This window comes from Tachysurus fulvidraco, chromosome 21 (assembly GCF_022655615.1).
Source record: "Tachysurus fulvidraco isolate hzauxx_2018 chromosome 21, HZAU_PFXX_2.0, whole genome shotgun sequence".
NCBI lineage: Eukaryota > Metazoa > Chordata > Actinopteri > Siluriformes > Bagridae > Tachysurus > Tachysurus fulvidraco.
In genome coordinates this window covers 2,691,770-2,709,098 of record NC_062538.1, presented here as the reverse complement: position 1 = coordinate 2,709,098, position 17,329 = coordinate 2,691,770, and the positions used below count along the sequence as shown (strand labels likewise).

The following is a 17,329-nucleotide window of genomic DNA, read 5'->3' as shown; positions in this document are numbered from 1 at the left end:
TTGGACAGAACTCAGCTATGCACTACTGAGAACGAGTGGCCGTTATTGTCTTCCTTACACTCGTGGCCATCTGAACAATCAGATACTGTAAATTTGGCTTCTCAGACATTGATCCATACACACGGACAGGGAACCAGATTTTGGCAGGCTTCCCCGTGTCAAGGAGTGCAGTTATTAGGACAGGGAAATGGAAGCCACCAGATAATTTTTTCTGAGCCCAAATCTGCTGTTGCAAAAGTATCTCCACAGACTGAGCTTGAGATCATTCATGTTGATGAGCGTGGACTTCAAGATGAGGACAAAGAAGAAGCTCAACTTGAAAACGGTACAGAACAAATGGAGCTAAACCTGGTACGCAGTGACCAGAATGTAGCACAACTGGGACAGGACATTGCACTGAGAGCAAAATATGTTCGCTCCAGTGTAGCAGAGTGTGAGAAAAGTGGTGTAGGTTCTGATGAAGAAGAAGCTGGAGAACATTATCCAATACAGTCAGGACAAACAGAAGCACAATACAGACCAATCATAGCACAGACAGAGGAAGTAAATCATGAAACTGTTATTCTAGTTAGTCAAAATGGAGAACACAAAGAACCAAGCTTTGTGGTTAGACTACAGACGAACCCGGATATAAGGAACCGAGAAGAACTCACACCACAAACCCCACATTTTATACTGGATCTGGACTCCATTCAGACAGAGGGCGACGTTACAGAGATGACCCAGATAGCTAAGACTTTAGCACGGAAAGAACAGCACATATCTGAGAATGAGCCTGAGCCTGAGTTTGCACCAAACAAGCAAAGTGTAGCAGAGTTAAGATCTGAGGAACAGGACAGGAAGAAAACTGAAGATCTAAACCAAGGATCAAAGAAAAATGAACGATTTACGCTGTTTGTAGTTGATAAACTATTCCTGGCCACCCCAGATATCACAGGTATGTGTTCAGTCATTTCATCAATTAAAAATTTAATAGACATCAATGGATGTACAAGAAATGTATGTCATAATGTATTCTACTATCTATCTGGGTTAGTATAATAAAAAAAATGTCTGGCTTAGTTCTAGAAAAGACATTACATCATCTTTGTACATTATCTATATATCTTCTTATTATAGTTTTCAGTACAGTGTAGTGAGCAAATAGAATATTATTACTTCTTATAAAGCAAATATTTGCATCAGAGCATTTCAATTTGTATTAATTTATACTATTCCTTCTGTTTAAAATAAGGACCAAGTCCAAATAATATCCTTAAGGACCAAACAGAGCTAAACGAGCTCAACAGGTACATTGACATGGAATTCCAAGAGGATCCTGACTCTGTAGATGTAGGAACCTCTGAAGACATGGGAATCACAATCAGGATCCAAGCCCCTGGGACCGAGCCCACTGACTTCCAGGTAAATTGCTTTTCTTGAATAGAAAGTGACAAATGTACCGGACATGTGGTTCTGTCACTCTGACATGGCTATTTAAAAAAAAATGGGTCCGTGGTACATTTTCGGCATTCAGCAGAAATCAGACATTTTATTTCAATTTATACAACTGATTGTGGGTTAAGGGCCTTGCTCAGGGGCCCAGCAGTAGAAGCTTGGTGGACCTGAGATTTGAAATCATGACCTTCTGCTTAGTAGTCCAATGCCTTAATCATCCCGAGTGGTCCTCCACTCATAACACTTATAGATGTTTAAACTACCATTCAACTTCCTTTCATTCTACATTAAAGTACAATGCAGTTTGTAATCAGAATAGCTAATTATATTAGGACTCATACTCACTTGCTTGGCTCTGGGTTGCTGATTGGAAGACTGGATATGTGAAAAAAGAATTTTACTGTGCTGTAATGTACATGTGGCAAAAATAGAGGCTTCTATTCTAGTAGCTACTGATGAAACTATTAAAATTAATACATAGATTCAGTATTTCATAACAACTGGTCTGTTTCAAGAGGGCACGGTGGCTTAGTACGTTTGCCTCACACCTCCAGGGTTGGGGGTTCGATTCTCGCCTCCGCCTTGTGTGTGTGGAGTTTGCATGTTCTCCCCGTGCCTTGGGGGTTTCCTCCGGGTACTCCGGTTTCCTCCCCCGGTCCAAAGACATGCATGGTAGGTTGATTGGCATCTCTGGAAAATTGTCCGTAGTGTGTGATTGAGTAAATGAGAGTGTGTGTGTGTGTGTGCCCTGTGATGGGTTGGCACTCCGTCCAGGGTGTATCCTGCCTTGATGGCCAACGATGTCTGAGATAGGCACAGGTTCCCCGTGACCCGAGGTAGTTCAGATAAACGGTAAAAAGTGAATGAATGAATGAATGAATGAATGAATGAATGAATGAATGAATGAATGAATGGTCTGTTTCTTCATGCTCCATCGCTTCAATCTCAATGTGTAAAACTTCCTCCACCCCCTGTATTTGGTGGATCATTTAGCTTGAATTTTATTAATACCACTTTAATACCAGTCTACAATATATATCCAGTGCTGTTGCTGTGCTGGGCTCTGGATTTACACTACCAAACAAAAGTACCATGTTGGTCTGGAATAAAACGAAGTATTACTCCAGTAGAACTGGATCTTAGATCCCTGTTTACTCTCACATATGAAGTCTTTTAAAGTGGGCACTAAATGTTTTGTTCTTTGTTGTGGCATGTATTTTAGGCATCACCATTAGCAATGGTGCAGGAAATCAAGCAAGTTTTAATGGACCGTGAGGAGACCTGCCACCGTACATGTTTCTCCCTGCAGTTAGATGGAAACACACTGGATAACTTCAGTAATCTGAAATCTATCACTGGCCTACAAGAGGGGTCACTTCTGAAGATAGTGGAGGGTAAGCTGGAAAAGTGGAAGTTTTATAAATAAGCCATTAAGGCAATAGGTTCACATTTTCTTTGGTTTAAAATAATGTTATTGTATATGACTTTTGCACAATTTTCAGAGCCGTATACAGTTCGCGAAGTTCGTTTACATCTCCGTCACTTCAGAGACCTTCTAAATAGCTTGGATCCCACGGATGCCTATAACGGCATAGAAGGAAGCTCTCTGTCCTTCCTTAGGTTCTTCACTGAAGAACGTGTAGAAGGTAAGATGCAGTAGATAATAACACTTATGACCAATCCAGATTCTCATGATCTTTAATCATTTTCAGTGAAAGTTACTCCAGCAGTTTTCCCGATTTCAAACTAGCCTCTTTATTCTTTTGGCTATGATGTATGTCTTAAAATTACAGAGAACAGCAAATTCAAAAAACGAGGTGAAGAACTAAAGCAATTCAACTGTAGCCCTCCTGAGTATATTCTACCAGGGACTAAAGAATGTTTACTGGGACCCCTGCAACCTCAAAGTGAGAATTTGAAGGTAAGCTAGAGGCAGATGTTCTCTAAGGAGATTGCAAAATATATTACACCTTAGTGGGCACAGCAAGTAATGCTGATGGTTTGATCCTGAGCTCAGTTGAATGTCTACAGTATGTAGTGTTTCTGTGGTGCATGTTTCCTCAGAGAGCCAGTCATGTAGTCCTCTGGCAGGTGGTTGGGTATGATAAATTGCCCCATGGTGAACATTTGTGCATGTTTCCTTGCAGTTGACTTGTATCCAACTTAGAGTGTATTTAGGCTGCAGAACCACCAGAACCCTAGCTGGGGTAGAGATTCAGTGTACACTCCATGTTAACGTTGCATTAAAGGCAGGGTCTCCGATTTTTGAGAAACGCTTCAGAAAACTGTTTCGGGCCGAATGATAAACAAAAATCAAAACAAAAATCAAAAAAACGTGTAGCCAATGAGCAGAAAGGGGCGGGGCTTGCCAATATGAGAGTGTTCAGTGCGCATGTGTGACATTAGCAGAAAGCGGTTTTAACATTGACATGGAGGATAAAAACAAAGAAAGAAACCGAAGAAAGGCTTACGATAAGGCAAGAAGTAGGACGTGTTAATATAGGATTACTAAGATAGAAAAGAGGTGTTATTTGTGTAGTAACAGCGTTTAGCTCAGGAGTTATTGACTCGGGAAACTCTAATCTATGAATATGTGGCCGACTTTACTTTTTTCCTTCTCGATAGGTGAGTAACGTTGGTTTTGCTTTCTTACACAGAACTAATATATGCCTTTGTCCTTTACATGATTATGCTTGTGTGTCATTTTTGCTTGTTTGTTTATCTGCAATCGTATTGTTCTTCCCTTCAGCTGTGATAAAGACACGTTTCTTTCCATTATTTGCCTGGGTTACATATGTATGTATGGGCGGAGCTATCAATACAGGGGTGGGACCCATTTGGGTTAGAGGCGTGTTTGTTTTGGTGACTTCAAATGTCGACATTGGCTTTCAAACATCGGAGACCGCACCTTTAAATGTGCTCTGTTTACTTTTGTCAATAGCCCATCAAATGCCTGAAGGTGCTGATGACCAGCAGCTGGAACCCTCCTCCAGGAAACAGAAAAATACATGGTGATCTCTTGTATCTCAATGTACTTACCATGGAGGACAGACAGTTCAGTGTTACAGCATCAATGAGAGGCTTTTATCTGAATCAGTGAGTAAATCAATAATATTAACATGGTTATAATGTTGAACCTCATCTTGGAAAACAATTAAAGCCGTGTCATGTTGCTTTGTGGTCTGGAACATGTTTTTCTCTTTTTTCTAGGTCTACCACATATATATTTAACCCAAAGCCAGAAAATCCCAGTATGCTTAGTCATTCTTTAGTGGATCTCCTGAGCCAAATCAGTCCAGTTTTTAAAAAGAACTTTAGTCTTCTACTGAAGAGAAGGTAAATGTAGTACATACATTAGTCTGTTGAGGCTGCTTTGTACAGTAAGTAATTTGCTGTAATTTCTTGCCTTGTCTTGTGTATGATGATGTGCTCCCACAGAACATCAACACATCCCTTTGAGAGGATAGGTACTCCACTTCAGGTGTTTAGCTGGACTGCTCCAGCTCTCGACCACTCTATGGACTGTGTTCGAGCTGAAGATGCCAGCTTTTCCCAGCTGGACTATGAAGGACACATGCCTGGACAGGTACAACTCTGTCATTTATTTAGGTCTGACCCTTTCAGCTTTAACTCAAAGCCAGAAGGTTGTAGTATGTATGTTTAGTCTTTCTTTAGGGAGAACCACCTAAGATCTTATGGAACATTTTTACAAGAACATGGCATAAATTGTCCCTCAAACTCCATATAATTAATTGGTTACCAGTAATGAAAGATAATGAAAGGAGAGCAAAGGTCATTTTAGAGATAATTTTGGTGTTGTTAGAGATAGAAGGTAATAATTTGGAATCGATTAAGGCTTTTATCATTATGTTCCAAGTCATGATGGAAAGACTTATAACTAGAATTCACAATCTGCAATTGATGTGTTAACCTCAGGTTTGTGACTGGAATGAGGAGCTTCAGAGCACTAGAGAGCTACCACGTCACAGTCTCAAAGATCGTCTGCTGAGAGACAGAGCAATCTTTAAGGTGAGGCAATCATTCTTCAAGTGTCCCTCCTAAGTCTTTCTCATTCTCATATACCTCAATATGACAGCAAAGAGGTTCACAAAAAAAGTTAACAAAGGAGAGGGAAAATTTTTAATTATGCTGATAATTAAACTTGAAAAATAAAGTATTTTTAAAACACTTTCATCATGAAACTCCTCAGGCTAACAGTGACTTTGTGACTACGGCTACACGTGGTGCTATGGCAGTGATTGATGGCAACGTGATGCCTATTAACCCGAGCGATGAGGCATGCAATCACATGTACGTGTGGAATAACATCTTCTTCAGCTTTGGCTTAGATGGCCATGAACACTATGAGGAGCTAGGTGGGGAGGCTGCAGCCCATGTCGCCTCAGCCATTGACCTGAATGGTGTGAGAGCTTACAGTGCGGTGGATGCAGATGGCTTGTACCTGCTTGGTACCGTACTGGTGGATTATCGAGGTTACCGCATCACTGCACAGTCTATTGTCCCTGGAATTCTTGAACGTGGCCAGGAGCAGAGTGTGATCTATGGTTCCACTGACTTTGGAAAGACTGTTGTTTCTAATGAACAGTAAGTTGGTTCTCTGAATACTTTTGGAATAACGTTTTGTAGAAAAGTCATAAACTCTGTGTAATTAAAAGTCAGAGATTGTGTTGGTTCTGAATTATTCGATTGTTGGCTACATGCAAAATCTCTAACCATCCCAAGGTTCCTGAAGCTACTGGACAAACCCAGCAAGCATCTAAGAGTGCAGCGACACTTTGTCCTTAACAAAGATGACTCTGTTGTAGAGTTGTGTTCGTCTGTGGAATGCAAGGGCATCATGGGTAACGATGGGCGACACTACATCCTGGACCTTCTGTTCACATTTCCACCTGACCTCAATTTCCTGCCTGTGGAAGGGGAAGAGCTTAACACCGAGTGCCAGCAACTCGGCTTCCCACTTCAACACCCGCATCGTCTGGTCTGTCTGAGACAAGAGCTAATCGAGGCATTTGTGAAGTATAGGTCAATCTGTTTTTCATAAATATTTCTAAAAATTATTATGTAGGTACCAGTCATTTAGAAACTTTAATTAGTGCATTTCTGAACATTTGTTTCTGTAGATGTCATTTATATAAGAATACAGCATCTCAAGGCTTGGATCAAGAAAGCAGCAGCATCAAAGTGGGTGGATCTCCTCACAGTTCAGAAGCAGCAGCTTTGCAACCAATGCCAGATGTCTACAACAAGGGTGTAGATGTTGGCGCTCCTGACAAGAACAATTCTTCCTCTCAGACCTTGCATTCGTCTGCTTTTGATATTCATTTCAACCCTGACATTTTTTCACCAGGTACATGGTTTAGTGAAAAGTCACTGGTGATCAATTCTGATCTGCCTGTGATTTACCAGTTCAATCACAAGCAACAATGGTGGTAAAACTTTATAGTATTTTTCAATAACTCGTAGATAATTATGCAGGGACTAGGCAATTGTCACGTTTTTGAAGAAACACCGCAAATCAGGCACAAATGCAGGATAACTTTCCGTGTATTTATACACAATGTAACACTATCACAATACGAAGTAAAGCAAACACGAGTACTCGGAAACAAAACGCAACAATGACTTGACAAAGACGGACACAAAAGAGCAGGTGTATATAGAGCAATGCATTAGGTATAATGAGAAACAGGTGACAACACAACTGGGGAAACTGTAATCAAGTTAATACAGTTAATCAAACTGTAGCAAAACAACTGCCCACTAGTGGTCAGGCAGGGAATTGTAACAATAGTTCCTGATGGTAAAAATGCTTGAGAATCATTCCCATTATCTGCTAATGAATCCTATGTAACACTAACATAAATAATAAGAAGTTAACAGTTTGGTAAGTCAATAATAATTAAACAATAATTGTTTATAGTAAATTAATTATAAGGGGGGCATGGTGGCTTAATGGTTAGCACGTTTGCCTCACACCTCCAGGTTGGGGGTTCGATTCCTGCCTCCGCCTTGTGTGTGTGGAGTTTGCATGTTCTCCCCGTGCCTCGGGGGTTTCCTCCGGGTACTCCGGTTTCCTCCCCCGGTCCAAAGACATGCATGGTAGGTTGATTGGCATCTCTGGAAAATTGTCCGTAGTGTGCGAGTGTGTGAGTGAATGAGAGTGTGTGTGTGTGTGTGTGTGTGTGCCCTGTGATGGGTTGGCACGCCGTCCAGGGTGTATCCTGCCTCGATGCCCGATGACGCCTGAGATAGGCACAGGCTCCCCGTGACCCGAGAAGTTCGGATAAGCGGTAGAAAATGAATGAATGGATGAATGAATATTAATTATAGCATATAATCTCCTGGTAAACTAGTATCAAGAATAAAATGTCAGCTCATGGCTACCTTCTCATGTTCCACAAGGTACAGTAGTTAGAATTATTAGCTCCCCTGAATGTGAATAAGCCACAAGACCACAGTGTAAAACCCGAGGATGTTAAGTGAGGATGCACCTCATTAGCCTCACTAAAAGGAATGAACTAACTAATTTATTAATTAAAATGCCTCTTTATGTTAAGTTTTAAGTTAGCCTGTTTTTTTTGTTTGTTTTTTTTTGTAATAATGGTGGGTTAGACTAGCATTCTTTCCAGCAGCTAACAATAAATTAGCTAAGCTGCAAACTAGGCTGAATTCTAGCTAATGATAAATATTGGTTATTTACATGAGCTTTTCCTTCTGATTAATTAATTAAGAAATTACGTAGCATCTGTCATGAACATGAATATCAATGCTCACTTAAGCGTAATTATTTCTTATTAATAATCCTAATTCCTAATCATTTTTAATTCCTAGAGAAAGAGAAACACTTCAGTATTTATTCCTGTTTAGTCCCCACATATAAGGTATTGAAAGTATTGGGAATAATATGAAGAAGATCTTAGTTTGCTTTATTTACAGATTAGGAATAACGAATCCTTATTCCTATTCTAGGTGTACGTTTTCCGAAGGAATGTTCACAGGATATCCAGGAACAGAAACAGCTATTAAAGGATGCTGCAGCGTTCCTTGTCTCAAACCGAATTCCTGACTTAGTGAGTATGTTTTCTTTGCTCCGTGTATCGTTCTCGCTTTCATAATTACCTCCAGAAATGAATAATCACCATTTTGTGAGCGTGTAGATTAAGAGCTGTGCCGATCATACCACAATGCCGACGGACGGTTTTACCTTAACCGAGGCTCTCCATCAATATGGCATCAATATCCGGTACCTGGGAACAGTACTGGAGTTTATCGAGAAGAGTCCTCAGAAAAGCAAACTGGACCATGTTTATGTGAGTGCTAGAGTGTTATCATAGATTCTGATGGAAATCTTTCACTCTTAAATACTTACAAACTGACAGTCGTGTGTGTGTGTTGATTTTTTTTGGTAGAGAATTGCTTTAAGTGAACTGATCACTAGATGCACAAAACATATTTTCAGGACATATTTAATAGTAAGTATTTATTTATTTTTAATCACTTTGAATCTTGATATCCTTGTGAAATATTCACAACTCTACTGATGTATCTTTTTGTTTTAACGCCTGTCATTGTTATAGCTGGCATCATGATCTTATCACATTTGCATATTTTGCAACCAGGCTGTGGAGTCATCTTCCCTGTCTGTCTCAGTCAGCCATTTCCTCAACTGCTTCCTCAGCTCCCCACCTGATGTTCTGGTGACCCAGCAGTTGGACAGACTGTCATCCAAACGAAGGAGTCGGCGGAGGCGGAGCCGGGGATCAGTGAGCGGAGAAGGGACAGCTGTGGGAGGGGCATGGGCCAGTCTGACCTCTAATGAACTCTGGAGAAACATACAGGCTGCGGCACGAGAGTATTATCATTACTGCTTGCCGTGGTGAGGGCTTAATATTATTCAGTACTAACTTCAAATTAGAGGTTGAAACCATATGCGGGACGTATATAGAGAAGACAACGCAGCTCCATTAAAGCTGAGTCAGTGAGAGCATATTTTGCAGAACAGTAGCAATAGAATTAGTGCATACTCTCTCTCTCTCTCTCTCTCTCTCTCTCTCTCTCTCTCTCTCTCTCACTCCCATCAATCTCAGTGATATGAGCCAATCATGGGCATCTCCCATAGGCTCATGTATGTGGAATAGGAAATCAGATGACTTGAACTGTTTCAGATGAATGATGTATGATAGATGAAGAAGGAGAAAAGAAAGAAAGATGAATCTTAACATGATGACCAAAGTAGAGAGAAAGAATATAGAAAAATAATCTTAAAACTAGATTTGTAAAGTTCGTCACGACAAACTTTGATGTTGGCTTTGACGATGCAAGTATTCGCAAAGGCCGGTACTTTTTGGAGGCGAGTGGACATAAGGGTCAGTGTTACTTTTGGAAGCAAGTAAACAGAAAGCTAGGGTGCCAAAACATTTGGAGACGAGCGTGTGATGTCATCAGAATACCCTGTGAGGAAAGCTCCTCTCATTGTGCTGAGTGTTTTGATATGTCACATGTCCATGTTGTAAAAAGTTTTTTTGATTTTGCATATTTTGGGGGCGGGGCTGCGGGACAACCGAAAGGCCAGTCGGTACACCGATTTAAAAAGTTCGAAAGCTCGCAGAGTTATAAACCTCCAAATTTATAATGGGAGTCTATGGGAAAAAAAGGCCAGTTTGAGACTCGGTACCGGAAGTACCGGTACTCGGATCACTTGGAAAAGTAAATGCAACAAACTTCAGACCAGGGTCTACAACATATCCGAATTTGTTGCATGTGGCTCGAAATCCCTATGAGGAGTCACTCTTGATAAATTTTTGTCTAAGCTTTAATAGGAAAACAGAATGTTGGCTTCTACAAAGCGACATAATTACTGTTAAAACACCTGTTGTGAAATATATAGATGTAAATATACTGTATATTAATATCATCAGAATGAGTGATGCAGATTTAAAAGAGCGATACTGTATAATTTAGATATTGTAAGAATATTTAAGTTCAATTTCCTGACTATTAGGAATTTTGAAGCAACTATAAATTCAACCCTCACATATACAGTATATACTGAGGAACAAATCGGACATCCTGATCCTAGATTTTAATAATTAAACTCTCACCCTTACTTTTATATACATGGCTTTTATAACATTACTGTTTCCTGTAGTGTAGAATTCACATCTGAATTAAACCTGATGTTTCATCTGTGTCTGGCAGTAACAGTATAGAACAGGCGGTGGACAAATATGGTTTACAAAGAATCACCCTGCTCAGAGAGATCGCCATCAAAACCGGCATCCAGGTAATCAAACCCAGGCTCCGCTATCAGCAGTGCATTCTCGTTTTTTTATGTTTGCAAAACTGATCTGCTTCCCAATGCTCTCTGAACCTTCCCACCACCCCAAACACCAACACCCACTGTTTAGCTTCTGATCCGAGACTATCAGTTTGATGTCAAGAACAAACCCGTGTTCACTGAGGAGGACATCCTGAACATTTTCCCCATAATAAAGCGTGTCGTACCGAAGGCTAACGATGGTATTTATCTTCTACACTGCGGCCAGGCAAGCATCCAGCAAGGTAAGCACACGATTTGTATTACATTTAGTAACTACAAAATAAGTGATGCGGAAAAATTAACTGATGTTGGATATCGACGGATGGCTGGTTAACTAGAAAAAAGAGAAAAAGAGCCAAAAAGAGATCGGAAAGCTGTGAGAGTCAATGTTTTAATCCAATCATGGTTGTTGATGTGAAAAAAATGTAAGTACATCCAGTATTCCCTTTACCCAGGGATTGCTAGGACCCAGGGAAACTATTTAAAATGTGAAAAGCCCTAATCTGTGATATCGATTCATGTCAAAAACTTCAAAACATCACATCTACACTTGTGTTATTATTGAATGAATGAATACACAACAAGGATGACTTCATTTTTTTCAATGATCAGGAAGACTGAAAGAAGGCTGTGAGCTAATCAGCCAAGCCATGGGCCTGTTCACTAATGTTTATGGAGCTCTGCACCAGGACGTCTGTGTCTGTCTGCGTCTGCTGGGACGCATTTACTACATACTCGGGGACTACGCTGAGGTGCGGGTCTTGTGCTCTTTATCGTTCCAGTTAGAGCTTAAGGCTTAGGTGTGAATTTGTAATAAAATTTTAATATCGCAACATTCACTATAGATGAATTAACCCATTCAAGTTGTTTGTGTGTTTTATGTTAGGCACTGAGTCACCAGCAGAAAGCTGTACTGATCAGCGAGAGAGTACTGGGAATAGACCATCCGAACACTATACAGGAATATGTGAGTGTTAAGTATATAGTTTTAAAGTTAATTAAGGAAACTTACTGATAAAATATAAAGAACAGGATTTAATAAATATTCATTCATTCATTTTCTACCGCTTATCCGAACTTCTCGGGTCACGGGGAGCCTGTGCTTATCTCAGGCGTCATCGGGCATCAAGGCAGGATACACCCTGCAACCCTATAACCCATCGCAGGGCGCACACACTCTCATTCACTCACACACTATGGACAATTTTCCAGAGATGCCAATCAACCTACAATGCATGTCTTTGGACCGGGGGAGGAAACCGGAGTACCCGGAGGAAACCCCCGAGGCACGGGGAGAACATGCAAACTCCACACACCCACAAGTTCCATTGAAGAGAAATTCTAATGCTGCAGCAAACAAAGACATTCGGTACATTCTGTGCTAGCAGCTGTGCAGTTTGGGGAAGAACCACATTGGTGTGATTAAAATGTGTCTACAAACTATTGGCTATACAGTTTATAGAGAGGTATCTATAACTCCTTCTGTTTCTCTTTTCATTTGTAGAAACACCTCGGTCTTTATTGCTTTGCTGGTGGACAGACATCCACAGCACTGCGATTGCTATATCGTGCCCGTTACCTCATGCTCCTGGTGTGTGGAGAAGATCACCCAGAAATGGCTCTACTGGATGTAAGTAAATCCAAACTGCTTGCAAGTGTTCTTCTCTATCCATGCAAAAAAATCCCACACACTAACTATGGTATCAAATTGATTGTATGTATTGAAGTACTGAGACATCATAATATACACCTAATTATTTACTGAATAAAATGTCGTTGAGGGGTTAAGGCTCTGGGATGATGGTTCAAAGATTCAGGGTTCAAGCTGCCACTGTTGGGCCCTTGAGCAAGGCCCTTAACCCTTACTGCTCCTGTGGTGCTGTATTATGTCTGACCCTGTGCTCTGACCCCAACCTCTAAAGTTGGGATATGCGAAGAAAGAATTTCTCTGTGCTGTGATGTAGATGTGACAAAATAAAGGCTTTTTAACCTTTTTAAACTATATATTATAGTCAATTAACAAAAATCCAATTCAAGATTTTATTCCTGAGATTGCCAAACGAGGGGTTATTTACATTTACGGCATTTAGTGAACACCCTTATCCAGAGTGACTTACAACTGAGCAACTGAGGGTTAAGGGTTGCTCAGGGGCCCAGCAGTGGCAGCTTGGTGGACCTGGGGTTCGACCCATGACCTTCCGATCAGTAGCCCAACACCTTAACCACTGAGCTGCCACATCCCTCCATGTTTGGGTTATGACTCTATATGTCACAAATTTCTCTACAAATCAACCTCTGCTAGTTCCTAAATGAATGAATGAATGAATGATTGAATGAATGAATGAATGAATGACCATAGTAAAGTAGTAACATAAGCAGCACAGTTTATAGTTTTATTTTCTTCTTTTTAATTGCTATCCTATTGCATTAAAAGTTCAAGTTCTAACTCACTAACAATAATACTAACATTATAACACACTGTAACACACTGTAACACCTTCACTTCATTCACAGATGATTTATTGCTATTATCATTTCCCACAAAGCTTTCATGTAAATTTGCCTACTCATTGCTGGAGCATAGCTAGTTCTCACTGTTAGCTTAGCTTTATTTTTACTGTTCCCTGTTTTTTGTCTGTTCAGAGTAAGATTGGTCTTGTGCTGCATGGCGTTATGGAGTGTGATCTCGCGCTTAAATTTCTGGAGAACGCCCTGGCTTTGACTTCCAAGTATCAGGGGTCTACCTCACTTAAAATGGCACAAGGGTGAGGAAGAAACCAAGAAAACCCTTAGCAAATAAAGCTAACCAAATATCCCAATCTTCCCGAAGATAGTATGTATTATTCTCCTGATTCACTCCGATTCATTCTATAATTCTGCTCTGTAGACATCACTTGTTGGCAAAGGTGTATGAGAGTAAAGGGGAGTTTCGCTTGGCACTGGGACATGAAAAGGAGCGCTACGTGATTTACCGGAACCAGGTGAATTCCTAACTTCACACAACAGACAGTTTTTAATATATTTGAACAAAAACCAATGAACTTTGGGATACAATGATTTTCCTTCTATGGACCTGTGGTGTTTATGGAGGATGCAAAGTCAGGAAAATCAGGAGGTTTCATCAATTTAAAAAAAAAAATCCCACCAATTTCACTTTCACAAAGTCACAAGGCAAGATTGTGTAATACCACAAGGACAATTTCAAAAATAAAGTCAATAACATTTACGTTTACAATATAAAATTAAGGGGGGCACAGTGGCTTAGTGGGTAGCACGTTCGCCTCACACCTGCAGGGTTAGGGGTTCGATTCCCTTCTCAGCCTTGTGTGTGTGGAGATTGCATGTTCTCCCCGTGCCTCAGGGGTTTCCTCCGGGTACTCCGGTTTCCTCCCCCGGTCCAAAGACATGCATGGTAGGTTGATTGGCATCTCTGGAAAATTGTCCGTAGTGTGTGAGTGAATGAGAGTGTGTGTGTGTGCCCTGTGATGGGTTGGCACGCCGTCCAGGGTGTATCCTGCCTCGATGCCCGATGACGCCTGAGATAGGCACAGGCTCCCCGTGACCCGAGAACTTCGGATAAGCGGTAGAAAATAAATGAATGAATGAATATAAAATTAAACACAAAATGTGGGATATGTTTTTAAATTTATATATATATATATATATATATATATATATATATATATATATATATAATATTATATTCTGATTTGCAGAAATATATGACATAATATGGACCACTGTCATGTAAAAGTTATATTTTTATGTCAAAGGTTAAATGTTGTGTGTTTTAGTAATTTCATCTCATTTCTGAATGTATTTTTCTTATACTCTGCTGAGCGATAAAATTATACTCGGCAGAGTCCTGACTTTCTCCTTCCACAGGTCGGAGAAACACATGAAAAGACACAGGAGAGCTCTGAGTACCTGAAGCACCTCACAAACCAGGCTGTGATTCTACAAAGAACTTTGAACATGATATACAAAAGCCGTTCTAGCTCCAGTATTACTCCTCTCACCGTGAGTACCAAAGCGTACGTGTATATGTAAAGTGTGTGTCATGAATCAGCCTGAGCTTGTTTTAATGTTCTCTTAACCGTAGCTTGCCACTCCAAGTCGGTTCTGGATCGTGGAGCAGCTAAATCTTGTTACCGGTATTGTCCTTATCCCACTCAGGTAAGCTCTCTATATAGTGAAGTTAATCTTGCATATCTTTTTTTCAACAATCATCCTCTGTAATCAACCTTAATCTATTTTTTTCTGTTTAACACTGAATTCTTTCTCATTTTCCTTCAAGCAACAAAGATCTTGAAACTCTTAGGGATAACACCCAAAAAACATCTGCTTAAATGCGTTTTTATTGGTCACACGTGATTATCAGCTCCACCTATTGTCATGGAGGACCAATATTTACTATTGCACACACACACACACACACACACACACACACACACACACACACACACACACACACACACACACACACACTAGAGTACATTCATTAATATAAATCAGCATGATGTCAATAAGTAAATTGGACATTTTTAATTCATGAAGGAAAATGAGGAACCAGGAAGGGATACTGGAGAATCATCATCCACTGACACACCGACATGTGATGACCAGAGATCCTGGTTCTTGACTCACAGCAAAATGTGCCTGCAAAATAAACCTGGATTTTTTTTTTTTTTTTTTGTAATCTAATCTAATTAATAATGAATGTCAACCTTTATGTCTTCTCAGTGATATAACTGCATTTGATAATGTATGCATTCTTTTGTATCTTCAGTCATAATAATGAGCGTTGTATTGGGAATAAAGCTACTCAGGTGGATGCTGTTGCATGTAACTGTCTGTTTTTAGGGAATGGGATTGATGCTGCTGCTTCCTGCATTGTGCCAAATAATAGTGGAAAATAAAATGAACATGTAAATGTTCATTAATGTTCACATGTAAATGTAATGAAAATAGTGGAAAATAAAAAATATATATAAATAAAGTTAGATGTATTTGAATCAATCACTCTGTCGTGGTAAATACGACGTTGACTGTAATATTATGCTGACTGCAAATTCACTGTGACGACTTTGGGTAACAAAATGTGTGTGTATGTGTGTTTGTGTGGATGTGTGGTTTTATGAATGTACTGCCAACAACATACAACACAGCATATTATAGAAAGTGCTGTGGATCACTGATGATGATGATGATGATGATGATGATGATGATGATGATGATGATGATTAGTGGTAGTAGTATTTTCACAACAAATGTTGCAACATGAAGACAGACAAAATAAAATTCAGATAAGAGTTCAGGAAGTCGAATTTGTTTCATGTCACTGGTGAGTTTCAAAACAGACATTATAACACAACATATTTGCACACTGCTGAGTCTGGATACTGCGAAGTTCTCCTCAAGCCGAGAGCTTCGATTAATGTTAACATCAAACATCACAATATTAAAAAAATCTCAGAAAGCTTAGTGACTTTTCATGGTGTCAGATGTTCCCTGAAGTGACCTGAAGTCTCCTTCGATGTTCATAGACAATCTGGAGTTTACACAGATGATTGCCAAAACCAAAAAACATTTACTGAGCAATTTTTTGCAGAATTGCTTCAGTTTTAAGAGAGATCAGAGGTGAATGGTCAGACTTGCTCAAGCTAATAGGAAGTCTACAGTAATGAATAAAACCACCCTTTACAACCATGGTGAGCAGCATCTGGATCATCTGGAGGAACCCGGGAGGTGGATAAGCTGCAAAGACCATGTCAGGAACCAAGGACAGGAATTAGAGACTTGAGTGGACACAGAGTCACTGAAAATGGACAGCTAGAAGGCTGGAAAAATCTCGGTTTGGGTGACTGCATGAACAAGCACATCTAAAGGTGTCCCCGTTAGTATTAAAATAAATTAGAATGAAATGCATTTAGCTGATCAAGACCAGGGCTGAGCTTTCCATGATAAAACTGTGGGATCGGTGTGAATAGTGTCTAAAGTAAGGAAGGTGAGTCGAGGCAAGAAATGTACTGTCGACTGAAATGTATTGGTATGTATAAAAAGAATGTTTTTAAAATTAATATAAGTTATCAAAGTGATTTGCTCATACCTCTGTTAAACATAACAATTTTAGTGTTATTCTCAAATGTCAAATGGCTGACATGAATTAAAAAACATATTGCACCGTATATATCATATCTGAGTCTGATTCATATATAGAATAGATGATTCATGAATCAAAAACATATGTAGGTATCATATCTGAGTCTGATTCATATATAGAATAGATGATTCATGAATCAAAAACATATTGCACAGTATGTATCATATCTGAGAGTGAGTCATATATAGTATAAATGATTCATGAATCAAAAACATATTGATAGGCTCATTAATTAAACCTCATAAACCAGCAATTCAAGCTAGTTCTGACTGAGAAATGAAGGACTGAGATTTGTAAAGCAGGGAATCTTAAACACGGGCGCGCCCCCGATAACAGTATGTGTTGGTCTGTGCGCGCCCCCGATAACAGTATGTGTTGTCTGTGCGCGC

The 17,329-nt window shown here is 39.9% G+C and overlaps 1 protein-coding gene across 2 annotated transcripts in view; it reads left to right on the top strand.

The window, feature by feature from the left end:
• The window catches only part of LOC113662428 (clustered mitochondria protein homolog), a 16,954-nt gene extending 1,208 nt beyond the window's left edge, over positions 1 to 15,746 (top strand). The window contains exons 2-27 of one of the 2 annotated variants that reach the window (XM_047805329.1): positions 1 to 937; positions 1,235 to 1,404; positions 2,660 to 2,831; positions 2,940 to 3,083; positions 3,231 to 3,358; positions 4,379 to 4,533; positions 4,648 to 4,773; positions 4,876 to 5,023; positions 5,374 to 5,466; positions 5,648 to 6,042; positions 6,181 to 6,480; positions 6,579 to 6,805; positions 8,428 to 8,528; positions 8,616 to 8,768; positions 8,868 to 8,930; positions 9,078 to 9,334; positions 10,657 to 10,741; positions 10,866 to 11,019; positions 11,390 to 11,529; positions 11,664 to 11,744; positions 12,282 to 12,407; positions 13,421 to 13,542; positions 13,665 to 13,758; positions 14,663 to 14,797; positions 14,880 to 14,953; positions 15,335 to 15,746. The exon at positions 1 to 937 is cut by the window's left edge and continues 523 nt beyond it. In XM_047805329.1, coding sequence (XP_047661285.1) covers positions 1 to 937; positions 1,235 to 1,404; positions 2,660 to 2,831; positions 2,940 to 3,083; positions 3,231 to 3,358; positions 4,379 to 4,533; positions 4,648 to 4,773; positions 4,876 to 5,023; positions 5,374 to 5,466; positions 5,648 to 6,042; positions 6,181 to 6,480; positions 6,579 to 6,805; positions 8,428 to 8,528; positions 8,616 to 8,768; positions 8,868 to 8,930; positions 9,078 to 9,334; positions 10,657 to 10,741; positions 10,866 to 11,019; positions 11,390 to 11,529; positions 11,664 to 11,744; positions 12,282 to 12,407; positions 13,421 to 13,542; positions 13,665 to 13,758; positions 14,663 to 14,797; positions 14,880 to 14,953; positions 15,335 to 15,419 — 4,665 coding nt within the window. In that variant the 3' untranslated portion in view covers positions 15,420 to 15,746. Of the gene's footprint in view, positions 938 to 1,234; positions 1,405 to 2,659; positions 2,832 to 2,939; positions 3,084 to 3,230; positions 3,359 to 4,378; positions 4,534 to 4,647; positions 4,774 to 4,875; positions 5,024 to 5,373; positions 5,467 to 5,647; positions 6,043 to 6,180; positions 6,481 to 6,578; positions 6,806 to 8,427; positions 8,529 to 8,615; positions 8,769 to 8,867; positions 8,931 to 9,077; positions 9,335 to 10,656; positions 10,742 to 10,865; positions 11,020 to 11,389; positions 11,530 to 11,663; positions 11,745 to 12,281; positions 12,408 to 13,420; positions 13,543 to 13,664; positions 13,759 to 14,662; positions 14,798 to 14,879; positions 14,954 to 15,074; positions 15,271 to 15,334 lie in introns of those variants that run through there. The other variant, XM_027177231.2, reaches the window with a different exon arrangement.
• The last annotated feature ends 1,583 nt before the right edge of the window (positions 15,747 to 17,329 follow it).